We start from the raw sequence: 26,228 nt of genomic DNA, 5'->3' as shown, positions 1-26,228 counted from the left end.
TTTAGAAGTGGTTTATAGGAGGGCCTTTTCAAGATCAAGCCTATTATTTATCCTCATGTTGGCTTTTTTCCCCTCATCTCACAACTTTCAATAATCCCGTGATCATATTCACATGCTGGGAATGATTCATTTCTCTTTGCCACAGTGATCCCACTGACTTGGAGTGAAAATCTCTGAGCCCCTAAAAGAGTGTCCTGACTCAAAAAGAGGATAGACTGCTGAGTAGATCCTAATGTCCCCAGTTTCAGTAAGGAAGATTTACATCTTATCATCAGAAGAGCCACTTAAGATTCAGCATTGTTCAGCAAATGTTCCAACTATGAGTTTTCAAAAGGAGCACTGAGTTATACGTGAGAAGACCTGGATTTTAGTTTTAACTCTGCTAATTAACAGCCACATGGCTGTGGGTGAGTCACTTTATCTGTAAGACAACAGTTTATTATACAAGAATAACAATAACATACTACCTAACTCATAAGATGATAGTGAAAAATCAAATGAGATAAGGTAGACAAAATGTTTGGTTAAACTGTAAATGGCTACACTTATACATTATTTATTGCTGTAAGCAATTCAGGCTATAGGATTAAAGAAAACATGGAAGATAATATGGTAAAGAAATGCTGGTTCTAGTCCCAAATCCCTTTGAACTTCTGTGTCTTATTGGAAAATTAAGAAATGTATAGAGCATGGTAATAATAATGTTCATATTTATTTGGCTCTCTGCCACTGACAAGTACTTTCACAATTACTGTTTCATTCCACATGTATTTGTAAATGTGTTGGTATTTGGCTGTCTAGTCTTTTGGGTTGCATGCCTTCTGGGTTCCAGATATCATGTTAGAGACTTTATATATATATACATTTCTGTCTTAATTCTCATACCAACCTATAAGCTAGGAAATACTATTTCCTTTCCAGAGATTAGGAAACTGAGTTAAAAAAAATATTAAATAATTTTCACAGGGTCACACAGCTAGTAAGTAAAGGCTCTTTCTCAGTTCAAGGCTGCCTGATGCCAGATCCCATTTTTCCCCTATACTTCTCACACCGGGGTATGACATCCCTAGAGACAATTGGCAGTGTATCAGGGAATGTAAGAAGACAGAGGATCACTATGACATATCTTACTAGATATCCACTTTATTTTATATGATGTCACTGAAGTGTCATTCATATTTGCTTCAATGCAAAACTGATATAGGATAAGGTATAAAATTCACATTTTACAAAGAAAACAAAATTTCAAAAAATTTTAGACTTTTGGCAGGCAGCTTTCAGGCCAGTTTCCTTTAGGCCCTTGGAGAGTTCATGGTCACTCTTACTCTGCCTAGAGTCACTTCAGTGGCAAAGCACTGACTCAACACAGAAATTTCTAAGTCTCCGACTGCTGGATCTACCTTTCCTGAAAGTTCTAGTCACCCAAGACGCCGCACTGGGTTATGTTTTAGTAGAAAAGAATTTACTTTTACGTTATTTACTTTCAGTATTTAAATTTTTCTTGGACTAAAGAATACTTTGGAAACAAGAATCAGTCATCATTAAACACATTTTGCTTTCCTTTACCTAATTCATAAGTCTCTTCCTGGTGTTGACTTTTCCATTTACCTAAAGAGGATCCTCTTCCCAAGCTTCCTCCAATGGGGCTGGGGATGCTGCTTTTGTTAGGCAGATTGACAGGGCTGGTTTTGCTGGCTGGGAAGAGGCTCTGGGTGGGAGATGTTGGGGACTTTACAGGCTCAACTGTCTTGGGTCGGGATGAGAGATTCAGCGGCTGTGCTGCTGCTTCATCCTACAAGAGTTTAACATAAATAATTATTAAAAAAAAAAAAAGACAAATGAAGCACATTATCACTTAGTAAGCCACAGTTATTTTACACCTCAGAGACAATGCCACATTCTCCACAATAATAACAAAAGAAGCTAATTATCTACCTCCTTGAAGATTCATCGGAAGGAAACCTCATTAATTTCCCTGTGTTATGCTTCTATTTACATTAACTGTGTAGTTGGATCATTCTTTTTGCCAAATTAAAATCTGAATTAGCTCACATTACAGCTTAATTTCCTAATGTGTTTTCAGGGATCCAAATTAACCTAGGGCATTTACAAAGAATTATTTAAAATTTCAGCAGCTCTGTAGTGCTTTTGTGTTATTTTCTCTGAAAAGTTCCTGGAACTATAAATGGGCTCTGCCGCTAATTTTTTAATATATATTTTAAATCAAACAATTGCAAGTACTTTAAAAATGGAAACACTGTAAGCCTTCTTCTGCTCTCCTGGGCCTTTGCCCAGAGAGCCGCATGCCACAGCATGGCTTCTATGTGGCTTTCTGGGCGTGGGCACTCTTCATGGTCTATATTCTGGTCTCTATTCATGTTTAAAATTAATTTTTGTAAAGAGCAAACACACATTATAATTATGTTTTACATACCATGCTATATGCAATTTATTTTTCACGTCTGAAGTGATGTCTCTTTATATTCTTTGCTGCATATATTTACAGAATGTCTATTTTAAGATGCCTGTTCTTCTATACTGAGCACAGTATTCAAATATCTGGCTTCTAACGCTGGTTTTACCAGGAGCTTGAAAGCTAAGCTCCTTACCTTTATTTTTTTTTTTTTCATTTATTCTGCCCTGTAACACCCTTAACAACACTTCTTTCATTCTAGAAATTTAATTGTAATATGAACATACTCATTTAAATGCTAGGTTTTTAAGATCTGCAGTATTGTGTTTAAAACAAAATTTCCAGCAAATGTTAACTCCTCTTTTGCTTCTGAGAAGGCACAGAGAACTTGCGTTTCACATCATTGTTTAGAACACACTGAACTTTCTCCCCTATGGCAAACATGTCACTTCTCTGGGACTCAATTTCTTCATCTATAGAAAAGAGGGCCTGATTCTAGCTGATCTCTAAGGTCTCTTCCAGCACTAAGGGTCATTGTTTAAGTGGGAAGAAAAAGGGATGCCAGAAAATAGTAATCAGGAGGGAGGATTAGAAAGAGAAAATGTAAATAACATGCACAAAAGAGCCATTATGACTAAACATTGTGCTAGATATTTTCAAGTATATTAGCTCATTTAACTACCAATAACTATGAGACTGGGGAGTAGTATTCTACATTTACAAAGAAAGAAGCAAAGTGATAAAATGACCATCCAAAGCCATACAGGGAAGGGCAGAATTTGAATTATAGTTTATTAGGCTCCAAATCCCAGGCACTTTTTTTCTTTGCTGAATTATCAGATAAAATAAGTAATTTGATAGTGTCACGATACCTTAGCTTTATTTTGTTGTTTTGCTTGTTTGTCTTGGTAGGAAATAAGTAATCTGGCACATCTATGGTGCAATGTACTTTTATCTCTAGATATACAGTATGGAGAAGGAAATGGCAACCCACTCCAGTGTTCTTGCCTGGAGAATCCCAGGGACGGGGGAGCCTGGTGGGCTGCCGTCTCTGGGGTCAAAGAGTCGGACACGACTGAAGCGACTTAGCAGCAGCAGATATACGATAGGTTCTCAGGAAACATAGTCGCATCCCTCACAAACAGTACTTAATTAAAATTTACTTGCCTTTGCTCTGAATTCAAAGGATATTTAGACTAGTTACTTTACTCACTTCTCAATAACGGTGATTTCTACGTTAGGTATGTAGTTAGTTTTCTCCACATTTCTTTTACTTCACCAAGTTTCTTATGATCCCTTAGTTCAGCGTCTTCAAATTTAGAAAAATTTCAGCCATTACTTTTTAAAATATATTTTCTGTCCCTTCCTTCTCTTTCTGGGGCTCTATTTGTATATATTAGGCCATTTGATGTTCTATAGCACTGATAGTCTTTTTTTCTATGTTTCATTGTTATGTCATCAAGCTCACTAGTTTTTCTTCTGTAATATCTAATCTGTTGCTATTCCAAATCAATACCAATCCAGTGTACTTTTCATCTCAAACACTGTATTTTTCATCTTCAAGCATTCAATATGAATTTTCCATGCCCTGCCTTATAATGTTCATGTTTCTTGAATATGTGGAGTTTATAATATCTAGTTTTATAATTCATTTTTGAATATAGGCAAACTTCAGAGACATTATGGGTTTGGTTTCACACCACTGCAATAAGTCAAATAACCCAATAAAGCAAATCACATGAATTTTTGGTTTCCCAGTGCATATAAAAGTTATGTTTATACAATACAGTAGTCTGTTGAATGTGCAACAGCATTATATCTAAAAAACAATGTATACACCTTAATTAAAAATAATTTATTGCTAAAAAAATTGCTAACCATCATCTGACTATGCAGGATTTCCACAAGCCTTCAATTTGTAAAAAGTACAATAGCTGTGAAGGACAATAAAGTGAAGCTCAATTAAAAAGTATGGCTGTATATTCTAATTTATTATTTAGTCTTACAATTCAATAATTTCCATTTCTACCAACAGTGCCACTGAGCATGGGAAGCACTGATTAACTCCCAATCAAGTCAATTCTTTTCCACCATGGCAGGCCTGCTGTTCATCCTCACAGCTTGTCCTGCCCCAACAGACACTTTGTGGGTGAAGAGAAGCAGATATGCTTACTTCTTCACTTGGTCTAGTTGAAAGTCTCTTTTAAGAGCTGTTTTTATTGTCTTATCTAGTAATTTTATCACCTGTGTTATTTTGAGGTTTATCTCTAGTGATCGATTTATTCTCTTCATTATTTTTCATATTTTCTTGCAAGCCTGATAATTATTGAATAGATGCTCCACATTGAGATTTTTACAGTGTTGGATTTCAGTTTGTATGTTACCTTAAATATTTGTGGACTTTGTTCTAAGACATGGAGAGCCTTACCAGGCTTGCTTTTAAACTGAGTTAGGCAGGTATAGAGATAATTTGGCCCTACTAGTGAAGTCCATGGGGTTGCTAAGAGTTGGACACAACTGAGCGACTTCACTTTGACTTTTCACTGTCATGCACTGGAGAAGGAAATGGCAACCTACTCCAGTGTTCTTGCGTGGAGAATCCCAGGGACAGGGGAGCCTGGTGGGCTGCTGTCTATGGGGTCGCACAGAGTCGGACACGGCTGAAGTGACTTAGCAGCAGCAGCAGCAGTGAAGTAACACCCTGCTAGGGACTCTACTTGGTACCCATGTGTCAAGAGATCATTCCAATCTGGCCAACGGGAATACAAATCATCCTCAGTTCTTTATGAACCTCGTAGTGGTTTTGCCTGCTACATCTTGCTTTCCCCCTGGCCTCAGATAGTTTCCTCACATGCATAAGCTGCTCAATACTCAGCTAAATACAGGGAACCCTTCTGCGGATCTCCTGTGCTCTCTCTCTATACAGTTCTCTCCTCTGGCACTCTACCTCACAAATTCAATCTACCTTGGCATCTTGAAACTCTGAAGTCTTGTCTCTCTACTCAGGAAGCCTGCCAAGCAGCATGTGGGGAACCCCCACATACACCCCACACTATTGCCTGGAAGCTTTTCAAGACAGTAAGCTGGATCAGCTGTGGTGCCTGCCTCTCTTGTTTCGCTTCTATCAGAGGTCACTTTCCTGTATTCCTACTGGAAATGTCTGAAACCACTGTTTTATATTTTGTCTTGAGTTTTACTTCTTTAAATTTGGAGAGCAAATAGAATCCCTGTTCCTCCATAATGGTTTAAAATGGAAAACTTCTTGGTTTCTTTTAGAACCTCTCAGGGTATACAACCAGATATTTCAATCACAATAACTATTACCACTTACCAGCATCTTTATTATCATCAGATTCCTATCATCAACATCATTGCTATACTAACATTTATTAAATATTTACTATATGCTAGAGGATGTATTATCTCACTGAAGACCCATAATAATATTAACCTTCAAATTGCAGAGGCAAAAACTAACATTAAAAGAAGTTAAGTAACTTGCCCAAGGTGACACATCTAGTAAAAGTCATAGAACTGACATTTGAACAGAAACAACCTAACTACTGATGTTGACAACTGTAGCAAATAAAAATTCTTCGGGGGGAAAAAGGAACAGAAGACCATCTATTTTTATTTTTATTACCTTCAGCTAACAATGCCCTAGGTTACATAGTCATATTATATACAGAGGGAAAGAATGACTATAGAAAGAAACATGAGATATTTTAGTGACCCTAATTCTTTCAATTAGCAAAACATAAGATTATTTTTAGAACTTCTACAATAATAGGTTGGAGCTATTTTAAAAATTTAAAACATTTGCTTTATGTCTTAGTCTATATAGTTTTACTCACACATACAATAAACAATCTAATAAGTATGATAAATGTTTCCTTTGTTATTAACATAAAGTAGAGTCAAGTTAAATTATACAGAGAGCTCCCTAAGAATTTGTATGTGGTCAAGTGAGTAATAAAATTCAGTTGGCCCACAAAGCTGGAATGGTAAAAGCAGATATAAACTTGAGTCTAACCAGGGAACATTTTACTCATCCAGTAAAGGCTTGGTTTGGTGCAATTCCATTTGGCCAACTCACTTACAAAATGACTTTTTCATGTTAAAATATTTAATACTCAATACCTCAAGTCACTGATGTTTGATATGCTTATACTCCAACAACTATAGTTAAACAAAGTGCTTTGGTTTGAATTGTAGTGTTCTCTTACTCACAAAAAGAAAGTCCTGGAACACAAAATAGTCTGTTTCCATAAGTTAATGCTATCTTATTAAATGTAAAGCCCCTATTGTCATATCTCAATATTTCTAACCACAAAGCATAAATGTTCATTTACTTTTTTGGAGACCGTAAAGGCATGGGGGACATTAAATTAATTCCTTTGGACGGGCACAGGCAGAACTATCCCTCCTAATTATGTTTACTTTTTTTTTAATCTTTGGTATTTGGGATCCGTATTTTTAATGGCTTTCCTGAAATCTCGAAATTCCTATCTACATGTTTTAGAAAATAAAACAATTTCAGTAATTTTGTGGACTTCAATGCTGTTTCATTGGCCTTAGGTATTTCCCATGTAATGAAGTAATAATGGCAAAATTTCTCCAAAGGCAGTACTTTGGACACATACAATAATACATCTGTGCTTAGTGTATCCTTCAAAGTAAGTAAGTCAATGATATAAAAGAATTGTTTCTTTGAACTTTCTGAATTTTTAAATTCAATATAGGAAGCAAAAACAATCATAAAAACCTATAAGTACCAGCTGCAGCACAAAGTTAGACTGGATCATCAGTTCCCCTCTGTCACCAAGTACTTCCTGGCTACTCCATTTTAAGACACTGAAAATCAGTGAGGAAAGGATCTATTAATGTTTCAGTCATAACTTGGGCAATCCTATTTATCCTATCACAACTATACATGGCATTGAAGCATAATTAGATTATGACACCACTCATTCCTCAAAGCCCACATTTATAACTATTGTTTGAGGGAGAGAGACCTTTACCATCAAACCATATAAAGGCCCAGCATCGGGTTCTCTTTTTTTCTTGTCAATCTAAAGTTTTGAGATCCTCCTCCTCTAGCACTATCAGTTGGCTCCCCACCTGTTTAAAGTTAGAGAGAAGTGTCACACGACTATGACAAAGACTGGAAATAAAACCATGGCCATACATGCCAATGAACATTAAAAAATAAAAGCCAGAATCCAAAGGGGAAAAACTGTTGAGAAGTAAGTTTGCAGATTCAGGTAAAGATCTCACAATATGGCACTATTGTTATCAAAAGGGAAACACCTGTTTCTCAGTGCTCAATCATGAAATTTACCATAAAGAGGAACATTTTGGGGTTCCTTTATGTTGCTTTGCTTCCTGCTGTTTATGCCCAGCACAGCCTGGTTCACTACCTTCCTTGTGAAGCTATTTTCCAAACTGTTTCCATAATCCTGCAAAGCAAATACCTTAACTTGAGTTACAGGGCTGGTCCCTCTCTTTTCATTTTTTATCCCAGTAGGTGAGACTGCCCCTGCTGCGTTTGGTGGCTGTGGAGTTGATGGCATCTTTGCTCCAGGTGACACCTGCATGCTGGCCAGCTGAGCGGCATAGAGCTGCTGCAAAACAGGGAAGACAAAAATCATCTCTTTAAATGCAGCTGAAACAGAGCTTCTGAAAAAACTTACCGTATTGTTAGATAACTATTTCTCTGAATGCTTTGAAATTTCTCTTTCACTATTTTTAAAGAAGAATATAAAAAAGAATAAATAGTATAACAGAAAGAAAGAGCAGTGCTATGGGAGCCATTATTCTGTTCCTGGTCCTTCTAAAAATAAGTTTAGGACCCTAAACAAAGGATTGACTTGCTCTGGAACTCAGTTTCTTCAATCATACAGAAAGGAATTTGACTAATTCCTTTGATCTCAAATATTCGTTAGAGTACTTAAAATCGTTATAAGGTGCACTAAATGTTGTTATGTCCATTCATGTAATTTTAATATTCATGAACTAAGAAACTGATCTAAACTTTTCTAGGCACTTCTGGAAGAACATCATTCTAATTCAGCACTGACTAAACTTTTCTAGGGATGCTGACCCCTCTGGGTGTTCAGAGTGCTGCCCTCAAGATCCCTAAGGCCCAGTATCAGTCCCTCCTTCCTCTATGCTGCATATAGCATAATCCTAAAGAGAATATAGCAAGATTTGTGGAGGAAAAAAGTCAAGCTTCTTTTTCCTAGCACAGGATGTGAAATCCTTAACTGTCGATTTATTAGCTTTGGGGTGCAACTGGTGATAAATAAATGTGTTAATCTGTTATGGTTAACCAGAATTCAGATACCTCAATTTTAACATAATTTAATGCTTGAAAACGCCATTCAAATATTTTCTTTTCTTCTTATCATCAAGATTAAGCCATTACCTTGATAGTCATATTTTTATCATAATAAATAAAAAGCTTCCTAGTTCATCAACCACAGAGAAAACAGCTCAAACTTTGCCATATTAGTAGAGGAGAAAAAACAGGTGGTTTGTATGTAATTTCTAGCATTACTATCATTCAGATGGACAAATAAAAAAAAATTACAGTAATCAAAAACAGACCTTTCAGCACATGTAATTAAATGAAAGCTTAATAAAGAATAATTTGCAAGAGCCAGATGTGCTTATGTCATGATTGTTGCTTTCTTTGGAACAATTTCTCTAATATAACAAGCCTCTAAAGAAATTAAAGTTTCATAATTCTGTATGTGCAATGACTCAGTGGCAAGAAAAATTCACAAGTAATAGCCAGTCAAACTGCTAGAACTTCAGGGAGAAAAAGGACTGTCTTGTTTCCTTTTTACTCTGTTACACTCTTTTCTTTTAAAATTCAGCCAGGTGTCTTCAAAAGGGGCAGGGATGGGGGTGGGATGGAGTTGGTGCTAAGCCAGTGAGGGAACATTACATATTGAATGGAGTGGAGATGGTTGAGAGTTGGAAAAGTAATGACTATATGGCGATAAATGGTGGCTAGTATCATCACCAATATGCCTTACTATTGAGTATTAAAGAGTCAAGAAATCTTAGACAGGTAAGAGTCCTTAGAAATCATTTATGTCTTCATTTTAGCTCCTGATTTACAAGATGAGAAGAAAGTCAATTTTACTCAATCACAAGTCCTTCAGGAAACTTTAACCAGTGAAGAAAAGCTGAAAAACAGATTGTTGGACACAAATCTATTTTTTTTAAAGTTGATTAAATTCAGAAATCCTTCAAAATAATTGAACATTATAGTTGCTTTTTAGAAATAGAATAGTGTTAATTGCTTCCTCTAAAGTTTTGACAATCATTTATTTTATATTTCTTTATTAGGATTGTACTTAAGAAAGACAAGATTCCTTAAGAATTGTGATTTCTTGGAGTTCCTTGGGTGTTGTGGTTACTGATACATTAGATGCAGGAAGAAGTATGGCCATAGTTTATAAAACTTACAGAGCTGGGTAAACTGGACAGTAAGATATTAGATAAGATTTAGTAGAAAGAGCCTTGCAATAGAAATCAGAAATTAAAGTTCACTGTAAAGATAGAAAGTGCTCATGAAAGTAAACATTTTCACATTCTAACAAAATATTTTAGATATAAGTATAGAGCTTTTCAGATTGAGGACTTTAGATCTGTCTTGGATAAAAGAATGCCATTCATTAACAGGCATAGGTTTACGGAATAATTTTACAAATAGCTCACCTTCTAAGCAAACATTAATTGAATATATTCTATATGTTAGGCTTTGTATTAGGAGCTGTAAAAGTAGTTCAGTCATGTCTGACTCTTTGTGGCCCTATGGACTATACAGTCCATGGAATTCTCTAGGCTAGAATCCTGGAGTGGGTAGCCTTTCTCTTCTCCAGGGGATCTTCCCAACCCAAGGATCAAACTCAGGTTTCCTGCATTGCAGGCAGATTCTTTACCAACTGAGTTATCAGGGATGCCCAGGCTGGAGAAAGGAAGATCCACTGGAGAAGGGAAAAAGCTACCCACTCCAGGATTCTGGCCTGGAGAACTAGTCCATGCAGTTGCAGAGTCAGACAGGACTGAGTGACTTTCACTTTCATTAGGAGATGAGGAGGCTTCAAACTCTTGGAACAAGCTTATGGCTCTGGAGAGGATGTAAGATAAAGATCCTCAGCATCTGATTTGTACCTTTCCTGCAAAGCTTATCACTTTTTAAAAACCTTGTGTATAGATATGCACTGGTTTCCCTGGTGGCTCAGTGGTAAAAAACTCACCTGCCAATGCAGGAGAAGCGGGTTTGATCCCTGGATTGGGAAGATCACTTGGAGAAGGAAATGGCAACCCATTCCACTATTCTTGCCTGGGAAATCCCATGGACGGAGGGGCCTGATGGGCTACAGTCCATGGGGTTACAAAAGAGTTGGCACAACTTTAGTGACTGAACAGCATAGCTATACACATGTCTTATCATTTTTGATAAACTATAAGCTTATTGAAGTCATGACCAAACTAATTACTTTTGAATGCCTAGTATCAAGAATAGTGCCTTGCAAATAAAAGATAATCAATCAATATTTTCTGAATTAATGTCCCATATAAAGTCACTGGGTGTTAGGGAGGAGAGATATTCTCTCTATAGATAAGGCAACAGCAGTGGTATATGATTACATTTATTGCAAATATGATGAATAATTTTATGGCAATGAGTTTTAAGATATAAAAAGAAAATAAATTCAGTCCAAGTTAAATTATTCTAAGAAACTGTTTTCTTGAAGTCATTTTTAGAATGTTGACTAGATCGGTCCTGAATAACTACTGGCTTCACTAACCCACCTTACATTTTCCTAAAACAAATTGTAGTACTAATTTTTTCTTCTTAGCCTAATTATGTATAAATTTAAATTTTCCCTAAATTTTACTGTATCCTTTTCTGAAAGAACATAAAATATTAGTTATTTATATAAATAGCTTTAAGTTAGAAAACTCCTTTGAAAACTAATGATTTAGGAAGGAAAATAGGTTCAGTTCAGTTAAGTCGCTCAGTTGTGTCTGGCTCTTTGCGACCCCATGAATCACAGCAATCCAGGCCTCCCTGTCCATCACCAACTCCAGAGTTCACTCAAACTCACGTCCATCAAGTCGGTGATGCCATCCAGCCATCTCATCCTCTGTCATCCCCTTCTCCTCCTGCCCTCAATCCCTCCTACGATCAGAGTCTTTTCCAATGAGTCAACTCTTCATGTGAGGTGGCCAAAGTACTGGAGTTTCAGCTTTAGCACCATTCCTTCCAAAGAACACCCAGGGCTAATCTCCTTTAGAACGGACTGGTTGGATCTCCTTGCAGTCCAAAGGACTCTCAAGAGTCCTCTCCAACACCACACTTCAAAAACATCAATTCTTCGGTGTTCAGCTTTCTTCACAGTCCAAATCTCACCATACATGACCACAGGAAAAACCATAGCCTTGACTATATGGACCTTTGTTGGCAAAGTAATGTCTCTGCTTTTTCATATGCTGTCTAGGTTGGTCATAACCTTCCTTCCAAGGGGTAAGCATCTTTTAATTTCATGGCTGCAGTCACCATCTGCAGTGATTTTGGAGCCCCCCCAAAATAAAGTCTGACACTGTTTCCATTGTTTCCCCATCTATTTCCCATAAAGTGATGGGACTGGATGCCATGATCTTCCTTTTCTGAATGTTGAGCTTTAAGCCAACTTTTTCACTCTCCTCTTTCACTTTCATCAAGAGGCTTTTGAGTTCCTCTTCACTTTCTGCCATAAGGGTGGTGTCATCTGCATATCTGAGGTTATTGATATTTCTCCCAGCAATCTTGATACCAGCTTGTGCTTCTTCCAGCCCAGCGATTCTCAAGATGTACTCTGCATATAAGTTAAATAAGCAGGGTGACAATATACAGCTTTGACGTACTCCTTTTCTTATTTGGAACCAATCTGTTGTTCCATGTCCAGTTAAACTCTAACTAATACCCTCTTCCAACAACACGAGAAGACTCTACACATGGATATCACCAGATGGTCAACACCGAAATCAGATTGATTACATTCTTTGCAGCCAAAGATGGAGAAGCTCTATGAAGTCAGCAAAAACAAGACTGGGAGCTGACTGTGGCTCCAATCATGAACTCCTTATTGCCAAATTCAGACTAAAATTGAAGAAAGTGGAGAAAACCACTATACCATTCAGGTATGACCTAAATCAAATCCCTTATGACTACACAGTGGAAATGAGAAATAGATTTAAGGGACTAGATCTGATAGACAGACTGCCTGATGAACTATGGATGGAGGTCCATGACATTGTACAAGAGACAGGAATCAAGACCATCCCCAAGAAAAAGAAGTGCAAAAAAGCAAAATGGCTATCTGAGGAGGCCTTACAAATAGCTATGAAAAGACGGGAAGCAAAAAACAAAGGAGAAAAGGAAAGATATACCCATTTGAATGCAGAGTTCCAAAGAATAGCAAGGAGAGATAAGAAAGCCTTCCTCAGCAATCAATGCAAAGAAATAGAGGAAAACAATAGAATGGGAAAGACTAGAGATCTCTTCAAGAAAATTAGAGACACCAAGGAAATATTTCATGCAAAGATGGGCTCAATAAAGGACAGAAATGGTAGGAACCTAACAGAAGCAGAAGATATTAAGAAGAGGTGGCAAGAATACACAGAACTGTACAAAAAAGAGCTTCACGACCCAGATAATCGTGATGGTGTGATCACTCACCTAGAGCCAGACATCCTGAAATGTGAAGTCAAGTGGGCCTTAGAAAGCATCACTATGAACAAAGCTAGTGCAGGTGATGGAATTCCAGTTGAGCTATTTCAAATCCTGAAAGATGATGCTGTGAAAGTGTTGCACTCAATATGCCAGCAAATTTGGAAAAGTCAGCAGTGGCCACAGGACTGGAAAAGGTCAGTTTTCATTCCAATCCCAAAGAAAGGCAATGCCAAAGAATGCTCAAACTACCGCACAATTGCACTCATCTCACATACTAGTAAAGTAATGCTCAAAATTCTCCAAGCCAGGCTTCAGCAATATGTGAACCGTGAACTTCCTGATGTTCAAACTGGTTTTAGAAAAGGCAGAGGAACCAGAAATCAAATTGCCAACATCCAATGGATCATCAAAAAAGCAAGAGAGTTCCAGAAAAACATCTATTTCTGCTTTATTGACTACGCCAAAGCCTTTGACTGTGTGGATCACAATAAATTGTGGAAAATTCTTCAAGAGATGGGAATACCAGAACACCTGACCTGCCTCTTGAGAAATCTGTATGCAGGTCAGGAAGCAACAGTTAGAACTAGACATGGAACAACAGACTGGTTCCAAATAGGAAAAGGGGTACGTCAAGACTGTATATGGTCACCCTGCTTATTTAACTTATATGCAGAGTACATCATGAGAAACGCTGGGCTGAAAGAAGCACAAGCTGGAAACAAGATTGCCGGGAGAAATATCAATAACCTCAGATATGCGGATGACACCACCCTTATGGCAGAAAGTGAAGAGGAACTCAAAAGTCTCTTGATGCAAGTTAAAGAGGAGAGTGAAAAAGTTGGCTTAAAGCTCAACATTCAGAAAATGAAGATCATGGCATCTGGTCCCATCACTTCATGGGTAATAGATGGGGAAACAGGGGAAACAGTGTCAGACTTTATTTTTTGGGGCTCCAAAATCACTGCAGATGGTGATTGCAGCCATGAAATTAAAAGACGCTTACTCCTTGGAAGGAAAGTTATGGCCAACCTAGATAGCATATTCAAAAGCAGAGACATTACTTTGCCAACCAAGGTCCGTCTAGTCAAGGTTATCGTTTTTCCAGTGGTCATGTATGGATGTGAGAGTTGGACTATAAAGAAAGCTGAGCACCAAAGAATTGGTGCTTTTGAACTGTGGTGTTGGAGAAGACTCTTGAGAATCCCTTGGACTGCAAGGAGATCCAACCAGTCCATCCTAAAGGAGATCAGTCCTGGGTGTTCATTGGAAGTACTGATGCTGAAGCTGAACCTCCAGTACTTTGGCCACCTGATGCGAAGAGCTGACTCATTGGAAAAGACCCTAATGCTAGGAAAGATTGAGAGCAGGAGGAGAAAGGAGCGACAGAGGATGAGATGGTTGGATGGCATCATTGACTCGATGGACATGGGTTTGGGTAGACTCTGGGAGTTGGTGATGGACAGGGAGGCCTGGCGTGCTGCAGTTCATGGGGTCACAAAGAGTCAGACACGATTGAGCAACTGAACTACTATATAATAGCTTACAAAAATATTGTTTCATGTAAGATTCTCAGATCATTGTTCATAGTTATAATGATGATGATAATGAACATTCATTTCCAAATAACATTGAGGTTTTAAAAAGTCAACAGTGTAGTAAAGCTTACATTAGGCTTAGTCAAAGTCTTATAAACTTTGATGAAGACTGTTTTTGTAAATATAGGTCTTTCCATTTTAATTTTGCAAAAATGTTCAGTGGTCATTTGGGATACTGAATTGTCTCTTTATCCAAAATATATAAAAGACATAGAGTACATGTAAAAATGAGCCTAGCTAAATATTTTTCAAAATTATAAAATCACTCATATTCTATAGAGGCACTTTAAGAAACACTTTTACTATTTTATGGCTAAAAAAATTCTACATTTATTATTAGTTCAGTTTTAATAAAGTAGCCAGTATTAAAATTTCTGTAAGCTGAACAGTAACATACTTAGTACCTACAGCTGAAAGGGGCTTAACAGATCATTTATTCTAGTCTGACCTCTTCATTGTACTGATAAGCCAAGGTCTAGAGAATAAAAGTAGCTTGCCCAAGATCATATAGTTAGTACTGGAGGAAGAATAAGAATGCTTTAGTCCTCATTTCAACATTATTATTTAAGTAGAAATGGATATATGAACCAATCTTTGCACCTTTCAAGCACACTTCCAGTATTGGTGAATTTTTTCAGTGGCAAATCTTTATTTAGTGTACTATTACCTAACACTGTTCTAAACAATAGAAGTGCAACCACAAGCAACTCGGAAATGGTCCCTGTTTAACAGCACTATTAAACCCTTTGGAAGTAACTATGAATGATGGCTAGGATAAGTGTTGAGAAAGAAAACTATAGAATGTCAAGAGACTAGCTAACAAAAGTATTTAATATAGTTTGGAGGATAAAAATAGCTTTTCTAAGGAAGCAATGCTTTGAGAACTACCCAGGTGGAAAAGTTGATAAAGAGTATTCCAGAAAGAAGAAACATCAATTACCGTGGCTCTGAGGCAAGAAAAGGAAAGAAAATAATGTTTTCAAGGAACTTAAAGCAGGCCAACAAGGCAGGACTATTGAGGAGCACAGAGTGGCACGGGAAGAGGCAAAAGAGGGGTAGGGTCTTATTAGGCCACACGAATAGTTTCAGACTCTATCCCCGAAAGAGAGGTATCTAGAAAGAGCAATGAACTAGAATCAAGACATAAAGACTCTTTTCTATGTTTCACTACCAGCTTATTGATCAAACTTGTAAGTAAATTGGATTAAGAAAGTCCTATGACAATTTCACAAACCCACAAATATATACCTCTAGTTGTGTTTCCAGTGGTCATGTATGGATGTGAGAGTTGGACTGTGAAGAAGGCTGAGCGCCGAAGAATTGATGCTTTTGAACTGTGGTGTTGGAGAAGACTCTTGAGAGTCCCTTGGACTGCAAGGAGATCCAACCAGTCCATTCTGAAGGAGATCAGCCCTGGGATTTCTTTGGAAGGAATGATGCTAAAGATGAAACTCCAGTACTTTGGCCACCTCATGTGAAGAGTTGATTCATTGGAAAAGACTCTGATACTGGGAGGGATTGGGGGCAGGAAGAGAAGGGGACGACAGAGGATGAGATGGCTGGATGGCATCACTGACTCGATGGACGTGAGTCTGAGTGAACTCTGGAGTTGGTGATGGAAAGGGAGGCCTGGCGTGCTGTGATTCATGGGGTCGCAAAGAGTCGAACACAACTGAGCGACTAAACTGAACTGAACTGAGTTGTGTTTCGGGAGTTCTGTGTCCTGAGACTAGCCTTAAAGAAAAACCTATTTTACATTTGTATTCTAGTGACACTTTTAAAACTAAGTCCACTTAGATTTAACACAAAACAGTAGGTCCTACCAACCACACTCAGCCTTAAAGTGAAATTCTTGAGTGTCTTTGAGCACACACACTGGGCTTAGGTCTCATCAAGACCTAAGAAATATATTGTATCAGGGTCCTTTTACAACACTACTGTATTTGAGAAGAAAGGCATGCTTTACCTCCCAAAGAGTCAAATTTATGTCAACTTATAATGGATGGTGTCACAGTGTATCTAATACTCACCACAATGTGAAATACACATTCTTTTATACCTGCTTTCTGTGATAAATCACATAAGATCTCCAAAGGAGAGCACCACAGAAAAAAAGGTGGAAGGACTTTTATTCTCATAATCGCATGATTTTCACGTCACCACTCATCCAGTCATTCAGTTATCACCTCTATTCATTCATGTGTTAATTCAACAAACATATATTGAGCACCATCTCAGTCAGGTACTATGCTAGGTATTTTACACTTATTTTATTTCATCTTCAAAATAGTTATGTATAATAGGAATTATTTTCCATCTTTGAGTCAGTCTCACTTTAAAGACCATATGCATCCTGCTACTACATGTTGAAATTATTTAAAATAAGCTATACAGTGAATCACAATGAAACCCATTTCCTGTTCCTAACTACCAGATAAGAATCATTTTCCAAGATGAGATTCTGATATTGCTGCTCTTCTGAGCTGTTCTGACATCTTCCAGATGTCTCACAGCTACTTTTCCTAAAATGCTGCTGCTGCTGCTAAGTCGCTTCAGTTGTGTCCAACTCTGTGCAACCCCATAGACCGCAGCCCACCAGGCTCCCCTGTCCCTGGGATTCTCCAGGCAAGAACACTGGAGTGGGTTGCAATTTCCTTCTCCAATGCATGAAAGTGAAAGGTGAAAGTGAAGTCACTCAGTCGTGTCCAACTCTTAGCGACCCCATGGACTGCAGCCCACCAGGCTCCTCCGTCCATGGGATTTTCCAGGCAAGAGTACTGGAGTGGGGTGACATTGCCTTCTCCGTTTCCTAAAATAGTCCTTCATATTCTCAAATGGAGAAAGAAGACTTAAGGGTACTACCAGCCACTTTGAAGGAGTAAGGGGCACAATTTTTAGCTAAACTTTCTTCTCCAACCAAGCTGTGAGCCATAATAGAAGACACCTGAAATACCCTAGTGACATATGTTTAATAGACTGATAAAGTAAAAAAGAACTATGCAGACTACGGGTAGAAATAGGAGAACTTGATAAAAAGGGAAGCTGACAGGGGCTTTAAATTGGCACCAGTAGGCTCTAGTATATGGAAACCAACAATAAAAAAAAGGCAGACACGACTTCACACGCTGGATTCTCTTTGGAGTAAATTCTCCTGTGTTTTGTCATTTCAATTAGAAAGGGCATTTTAAAGTGGCCTGTCGGAATCTAACCCAGAGAGGGAAAAAAAAAAAAAAAATTTCTCCTTCAAATACAACTCGCCTATTGGTAGATAATGAAGAAAGGAAGAAAAGAGAAAATGCTATTCTATAAAAGCATTCAATAGACACTGACTTGAAGACTTCAACTCTCTCCTTTATATTTACCTGATTTACTGTGGTTCCACACAAAGTCTGAGAATCCCAGGCTTCTAGCCCAGGTTAACTCAGATTCTGTTCTCATATACTAGACACTACTTGAGGTGTCATAAGGAGATGTTGGAGAAACAAGCAGGTTGGGTAGGGTGGCATTCTTCAGGAAATCTCATTACTTACGTGACTGATGCTGTCTAACACTAGGCCCCAAGCCTGGCTCAGTTCACCAGGGATATCCTGGATTTTGTTACCCTCTCAAAACAATGCTGATGACCATTCTACCAACCAAGGAATGCTATAAAAGCTGGGTAAGTTCAGCAGTGAGGCTGTAAGAAGGTGAAAAGGAGACAGGGGTAATTAAGCAGCTTGATTTAGTGCTTGTTCAGCACAGGGAAGAAAGTGTGTCAGTAATAAGTCATTACAGACTGAAGGAGGGGTGGGGGAGAGAGTTTAAAAATAATTTGAAAGAGATCACAAATACTTTTACTTCTCATAAACCTCCAATGTCAACAAAATGATCCAGGAAATATAGCTGTGGTTTTATGGAAGGAAAGAACTGAAGTCCTTGTTTTCAGCATAGAAGGTACTTGTTTAGCTATATCCCTCATATTTGACACCATAGAAAACTGGCTGTGAGAACAGGAGGAGAGAGGAGCAACAGGGAAAGAGCGACTCCTCCCACTCATCACAGTCACGTACTGGGTTAATTCCAAGTCAGTCCCCTTGCCCCTCCTGCATATTTTTTATTGCCATATTTTCCTTTCCTATTAATTGCTCCTATTTTCCATAATTCTACTCATCACTTTCTCCTTAAAGACTTACCTGTCTACTGCCTCCTTCGTATTCCCACTATATCTCATTCTCTATCTCTGTGTACTTTCTCCAAATTGTGAGCTCCCTAATTAAGGAAAGAATTGAGTCTTATTTGTTTTTATGTCCCTAGAAACTAACTTAATGTCTCACAATTAATACATGTTTTGTTAATATGAGCCACTAAAACCCCTTCATTTTACTTTCTTGTCTCTATCTCCTTAAAATTGCTATAATTTCTGCCCACACCCTTTTCTTAGTATACTTTTCCTCACACCTTCTCCAAAAGGAACCCCAGAGATGGAGGTAATTTCTCTTCACTTATGACTTCTTGAACCAATAAGCATGTGAATTCGCCATGTAATGCATTGATTTTCTTGCAAAGAAACATCAGACAACACAATGTTAACAGAAGAAAGAATTGTATACATGATTTAATCTGAGCCCTTTTCTTTACAGATGAAGAAAATGCAAGCCTAGAAAAAGAAGTGATTTGTATAAGCATACCAAGTGGTGAGCTGGGGCTGAATGAAATCTAGAACCTAGGTTCCTTAATTTTCCCATTCAGTGTTCACAGGACTCATTTCCCCTTGTGTTCCGTTTTCCTGGGGGACTGACTGCAAATAGAATTTGTACATTCTATCAGAGCTTTTAGTTTGGACTCCATTAAAAGGGATGTTTTTTTCACCATTTCCCTAAGATTTTAAGAGAAATTCATCCTACATGTACTTAGAAAGTAATCATTGGGCACCCGAGAATTATTTATGCTGTAGAATTTTATTTTAATATTTGTCATGAGATGTAACATTTTAAAATGTAACCACAGTATTTAGGTTAATTATAATGATATTAATGTTTCTACAAATTTTTTAAATCAAAGTTTATGCAAATACACAGAAAGGGCAAAATTTGTCTCAGGTGAGAGCAGACGTATTTCACCCTCTTTGAGACTTCTGCCGTTTGTCTTCCCACGAAAAATCAAGGGGAAAACGGGACAGGCATTGAGTGTAAGCCACTGAAGAGCCAGGACCTGTTTAATTCATTTCATTATCCCCTGCTGCCGGCTGAAGAATGTCAAGTAAAGAAAAATGAATTGAAAAAGAGAGTTTTCCTGGCTAGAGATCATCTTGCCTATTTTCCCAAGCACTGAGAAGCTTGCTCCTCTGACATAACTCATTGTGTTAATGGGACGCGGAACAGGGGGGATATGCTGCGTGTGAAGGAGAGGAGAAGCTGTGAAAAAAGGAAAAAAGAATAGAAAAGAGGCCCAGGTCAAAGGCCTTACCCTTACACAAAGAGAGTTTTTTAAAAAAAATTTGGAATCCATCAAATCACAGAACATCCAGTGGTCTGCTATGCAAAGAAAAAAAATCATTCTCTGATAGCACCAATTCTATTTGAATGCACTTAGGAGAGCAATTTCCTTATGGAACACAGTTGCACAGAGCAAATACTAAAAACAAACAAATCCACCTCCAATAGTTTTAGCAAGAAAACTCAATCTCTCACTGCTTCTTCCAAGTATCTTTTCTGTCAGGGTGCCAAATAAAATATGTAAATACATAAGGCTTTATTTACAGAAATAAAAGTTCCGTCACTGAAACAATTAGTAATTTGGTTCTTAAAGCAAGATATTCGAAGAGGTGATTAATGAGGGCAGTTGGAAATCGGCATTATGGGAATGAATCTGTTTTCCTCTGTTTCCAAGAGATGGGCAGGCAATGCTGGAGAGATCCAGCTCTCTGAATGTGTTCCAAGTGGTACAGCTTGCATTTGTAATGCTACTTTAACTCTCTAGTCACAAAGTCTTAGCTCATCAGAAAAGTCTTAAACAAACGCATCTTGACTCTACCAATAGGCTATAAAACTCATCAATGAGTCCAGAAGTTGAGTTTGAAATCCAAGCATTATTTCCCCAAAATTAGGTCACAAGGAATTTTTCAAAAGATATATCTGGGTGTGTGTTTAATAAAATACTTTTAAATAAAAGTAAATAGTTCAATAAAATACTTTTCATATTTCCCGATATTCAAAAGCATTGTTTCTTTGTAACTGAAAGGTAAAGTTCATTCAAAACTTATTTAATGAGTAGCTACTCCTGGCCAGGTGCTATGCAAGAAATACAGAGGAGGTCAGGAAAACTAAAAGAAGGAAACATTTGAGTAGAGACCTGAAAGAAGTGAGGAAGCAAACCAGGGCGTTATCTGGGTAAGCACTTCAGGCAGAGGCAAAGAAAAGGTGAAAGTCCTAAGACCAAGGTGTGCTTATGTGTAGGTGAGAAACAGCAAGGAGGCCAGTGAGGCTGCAGCTGAGTGAGCTGGGCAAAGAGTAATAGGCCAGGTCCCAAAGATAGCGAGGAGGTCAGATCATGCAGACCTTGAGTACTATCAGACCGACTTTAGATTCCACTCTGAGTCTCTGGGTTTCTAGAAACACTATTACAACAACATGGCAGACCCGGAAATCCCTCAGCAATACCCACAGAAAAATCTGGAGATGTGCCACTGCTGCCTTGCCTTGGCCTGTGATGACTGCCAAGAAACCAGATGCTATTGCTTGAAAAATATTCTACAACTGTCTAGCTTCCATGCCCTTCGATTTCCAGCCATAATGAAGCCTCCAAAACAACACAGAATGAAGACAAATATGGGTAAGTATGCAATGAAAAAAGTTTTTAACTTGTTAAAAATATATCTTTGGGGAAAAATGCATGAAAAGAAGGTATAATATTTTCTAAATGCTATTTTTTCCCTTTAATGAGTGGATAGAACAAATATTGCTAGTTGGCAATAAATGTGTTTATTACATGAAAATATTTTACTTTTTAAAACTGTAAACTCTTTTAAGCTGGTTTTTAAAATCTCAGGAGATTTTGGAAGATTGAACACAAGAATTATGCTAATGAACAAAATTTCATATCTATGATGAAATGTACAAACTTACTTTTTAAAAATCTCATATTAATAATAACATGAAATGTACATTTGCAATCAATATTGAGAGATAAGGATGCATTTTGAATTCACTTTTAAGTGATCCGGTAAACTGGCAAGAAATAATGCAAAATATACTCTTCTTCCCTTACTCTTATATTTTCTTCTGTATTTTTGAAATTCAAATAAATATTTTACACTGTTTAAGAGCCACGTCTACTTTCATTTTTAAACTGCAAATTATTAGTATTGCCAATTGGAGAACTTCAGCATATTTTGCAGTATGTAAATATGCCATCTGTATCCTACAGTAATACCCATGGCTTACTCCCTAATTAGCAGAAAGGAATGATACCTTATACATAGCAGCCGTAGTAAAAATTATTTAAATAGTCTATCATAAACATATAATGTGCTGTATTGTCACTAGACATGATACTGATACATATCTCAATAATCCACCTTGAGAAATCATTACAGCAGATGAAGCAGGTAATGGTTAATACAAAGGACTGAAGAAGAAGCTTAGAAAAATAAGGTTTATATGTTGCTATGAGCAGGATAATACAGTGATTAAGAGTGCACACTCTTCAGTCAGAACCTACTAATTGTGCGATCTCGGGAAAGTTATGTAATTGCCCAGTGCCTTAAATTTCCACATCTTTAAAATGGGAAACTAATAGCACTTACTCCAAAAGATTTGTAGAATGGAATAAATGAATTAATGCACATAAATACTTAAAACAGGGGCTCACCATAAAGACTACTACTACGCCATAAAGACTCAAAATCTGTAAGCTCTTAAATCTTTATTGGTAAATCTGCTTAAACAGATGTCACTCCAAAGACCTTATTCAGAAAATACTTGGCATTTTTACTTAATTTAATAAAAAAAAATATTAGGAATACAAAGATTAAGAAGACAGGATGCCTTTCAGGTACTCACACCAAGAATAGGAAGAAGGGAAGAAACACACAATATGGTACATTTACAAATTGCTACTGAGACACATCACTGGGAACAATTTGTTTTTTTTTTTCTCCCAGATTTATTGAGGTATAATTGGTAAATAAAGTTGTGTAACTTTAACGTGGAGACGTGATAATTTGATATGAGAATCTACGGTGAAATGATTATTACAATGTAGTTAACACATCCATCAGAAATAGTTTTGACTGAGGACAGTTAGGTAGGTTTTACTTACAGTAAAGCCAAAAAAAAAAACCACAAAAAACAGATCTTACGTTAGCTAAAAGTTTAAAAATAATCCTGTAAAATTATTTAACAACAACTACAAAAATCCTGAGCAGAATGGGCACCAATCCCAACAACAAGGGAGTGTTTAGGCTACTAGAATTTCTGTTCTGCTTTAGAAAGGTCTCCTCCTCCCAGCCCATTTCTTTGGGCTAGTACCCCAAGACTGTTCCATAGAACTAAAATATTCACACTGAGGGCCAATGTAACTTTGAGGAAGCCTTAAGATTTATAAAATGTATCACTTCACTGAAAAAAGGGAAACCACCCTTGGCTATTCACTGAGGGAACAGGAACTTTGCTTTGTTCTTGTTTCCATTGTCCATTGTTGGACAGAGAAAACGCTTTAAAAATTCAAAGTCCTCATTTGGGGGCGGGGCGGGGGGGGGATGGATTTTCAGAATCTCAGTATCTCCTCTAAGCCTACTGTAGCACCTCTAGAAAACTCTGGTTACATGATGCAAAATCACAACTTTTCTTTGTTAAGAGGGCATAATTTCAAGCGGACCATGGAATATTTATGTCTCTGTGCAGCTCTTTGAAGGAGTAATCTTATGTTTCTGTGCCCATCGTGGGTCAGAGGTTCAAATCAGCACTTCTTTCTGTCACTTCTTATATGTTTTACTATAATTTACAGCTCAGCGAGAGGACACATAAAACAAAAGTGTCTATTTTATTTCAGCAACTAATTCTAGTTAATCAAAGATTTCCAGCCAAACAACCCAGCATGAAACTCTGCACGGAAAATTCGAGGAGAACAAAGCATTTTGTCAAATAACACATCTCATGATGTAAACACATATGTCTCTTAAAGGAAATTTTATCGTTTCCACATTATCGGCATACAAAAGAAGCATTCTTGTCACAGACCTGGTGCGACTGAGGAGTCATCGTCACTGGAAACAAGAGCCTGATTAGGTTCCCACACAGATATGAATAGACTTTCCCTTTTTAGTGAAATAGCTGCTTTTATTCCTTTTTAAAACAGACTGGTAATTGTCACCCTAAAAACACTGAATTGTACTAGGGGAAACATTTGTTTCTGCTTTTTTTTCCCCCATCTTTTTAGAATCAGCCAATAACATTACTATCCCTTCTGGTTGGTCCTCTTCTGGAAAGTCTGAGTTAATCCACAGCTGTGTGAATGTGAAAAAGGGACACAGCAGGCTAAGTCTGTTGGGTCTCTTGTCTGCTAATAAAGTGCACAGTCTGCAGGACAGATGTTAAGAGGATCTGTTAAATAAGTCAGTGGCAGAGATCCTGACCTCTGCCAAGGAACATTTTATTATTCCAGAAAGGGGCATAATTGCAAGGCATTAACAATTAGAAGAACCATAGCTTTTCTTTATAGATTTTACTCCTTGTTTCATCATTTGGTTGAAATATAGTATGAAGGCCCATTCGCTGAGAAGCAATGTGCTAAATATGATTGGATTTAGTACAAACTGCAGATTACAAGATTTCCCCAAATCCCGGGGAAATGGTTGGACCTTGGCTTTGCTTCAATCTTAAACAGTTTTGTTTATTCTGCGTGTATCATTACACTATTTGTACAGTTTCACTTGCCACAGGGTACCATTGTACTAAAGGGACCATGAATCTTACCAAATGCAGTTTCCTAACTATTAAATCTAGTGTAATGGGAAATGTAAACTAGAGATCAGATTAATAGAGGAATATCACATCATAAAGCTGTTCTCTATACCTTATACCACTTTACCATTTACGGTGTGAATAAAATCACGTCTACCACAAGCGTTGCCAATTCCCAAGTGTGGTGTAAAAGGCACTTTGCGATCTGACCCCTTGCTTACCTTTCCAGCCTCACCTCCTATTGCTCTCACACACTCAGCCTATGCCAGACCATTTGTTGTTTTCTGAATGTGCCATGCTATCTAGTGCTCCTACACCGACGGGCAGACTGCTTTTTGTCTGGAGTGCTTTTTCTCTCCTCTGTATCTCTACCACTCTGAATGGCTCTCCCATAAACCTAGTGAATTTCTACTTTCCTCTCAAGATTCATTTTAACATCATCTCATCCATAAAGATTGCCAATACTTCTCCAGGTAGAGCTTAACACTTTCTCCTTCCATAGCATTTTTATTCTGGAAGCACATATTCTTTAACAGTTATCACATTGTTTACCAGATTGTAGGCCCTCTGAGGGCAAGGATCAAGTTCTATCCATTTTAATATCCCCCAAATAGAAAAGAGTGCTTACTACACAGTAGGCACTTAATAAACAAGTGGGAAATAGGCTTCCCAGGTGTTGCTGGTGGTAAGGAACCCACCTGCCAAGCAGGAGACAGAAGAGATGTGGATTTGACCCCTGGGTGGGAAGGGAAGATCCCCTGGAGAAGGAAATGGCAACCCCACTCCAATATTCTTGCCTGGAGAATCCCATGAACAGAGGAGCCTGGTGGGCTATGTATAGTCCATAGGGTCACAAAGAGTCAGACAAGACTGAAAGTGACTTAGCATTCAAGCATGGGGAATTAATGTATCACTGAATTAATTATAATTAATTCTTTTTCATGTTTATATGAGTTTTATTCTGGCCTTGTTACTACCTGTACTGTTAGAGGGTCTAATATTTAATATACCTTATTTTGTTTTTTCAAAGAATTGTTGTTGTTTAGTCACTAAGTCATGTCTGACTCTTTTGTGACCCCATGGACTGTAGCCCACCAGGCTCCTCTGTCCTCCACTCTCTCCCAGAGTTTGCTCAAATTTATGTTCATTGAGTGATGCTACCTAGCCATCTCATCCTCTGCCCCCTCTGAGAACAAGTGGAAGCATGAGCTGTATTATCCTCTTGGCCATATGTTTAAAATTCAGTTATTCATCCAAAATTTATTTGGAAGTCATAAAATTTAGCTCTTCATACTCTTGCCTCACAATTCTACACACTGTAACTCAGGCCATTTACAAGCTATGTAGCTTTGGCAGGTTAATCTATCTCTCTAGGCCTCAGTCTCTGCAAAAATCAAAAGATTCACATGATACTAGACAGTGTGTTGTTGTTCAGTAGCTAGGTCATGTCCAACTCTTCTGTGACCCTAAGAACTGTAGCCCTCCAGGCTCCTCTGTCCATGGGATTTTCCCAGGCAAGAATACTGGGTTGGGTTGCCATTTCC

The 26,228-nt window shown here is 37.8% G+C and overlaps 1 protein-coding gene across 35 annotated transcripts in view; it reads right to left on the bottom strand.

Annotated features, from left to right (window-relative positions):
• The window catches only part of SOX6 (SRY-box transcription factor 6), a 720,388-nt gene that overhangs the window by 88,733 nt on the left and 605,427 nt on the right, over positions 1–26,228 (bottom strand). For 25 of the 35 annotated variants that reach the window (XM_070803611.1, XM_070803609.1, XM_019974613.2 and 22 more), the window contains 2 exons: positions 7,888–8,037; positions 1,567–1,792 (listed from right to left, as the gene is read on the bottom strand). In XM_070803611.1, the coding sequence (XP_070659712.1) occupies positions 1,567–1,792; positions 7,888–8,037 (376 nt within the window). The remainder of the gene's footprint in view (positions 1–1,566; positions 1,793–7,887; positions 8,038–26,228) is intronic. The other 10 variants (XM_070803617.1, XM_070803602.1, XM_070803625.1 and 7 more) reach the window with 3 other exon arrangements.

This window comes from Bos indicus, chromosome 15, assembly GCF_029378745.1.
Source record: "Bos indicus isolate NIAB-ARS_2022 breed Sahiwal x Tharparkar chromosome 15, NIAB-ARS_B.indTharparkar_mat_pri_1.0, whole genome shotgun sequence".
NCBI lineage: Eukaryota > Metazoa > Chordata > Mammalia > Artiodactyla > Bovidae > Bos > Bos indicus.
Note: the sequence above shows the minus strand (reverse complement) of the source record. Positions and strands in the feature narration are given on the sequence as shown.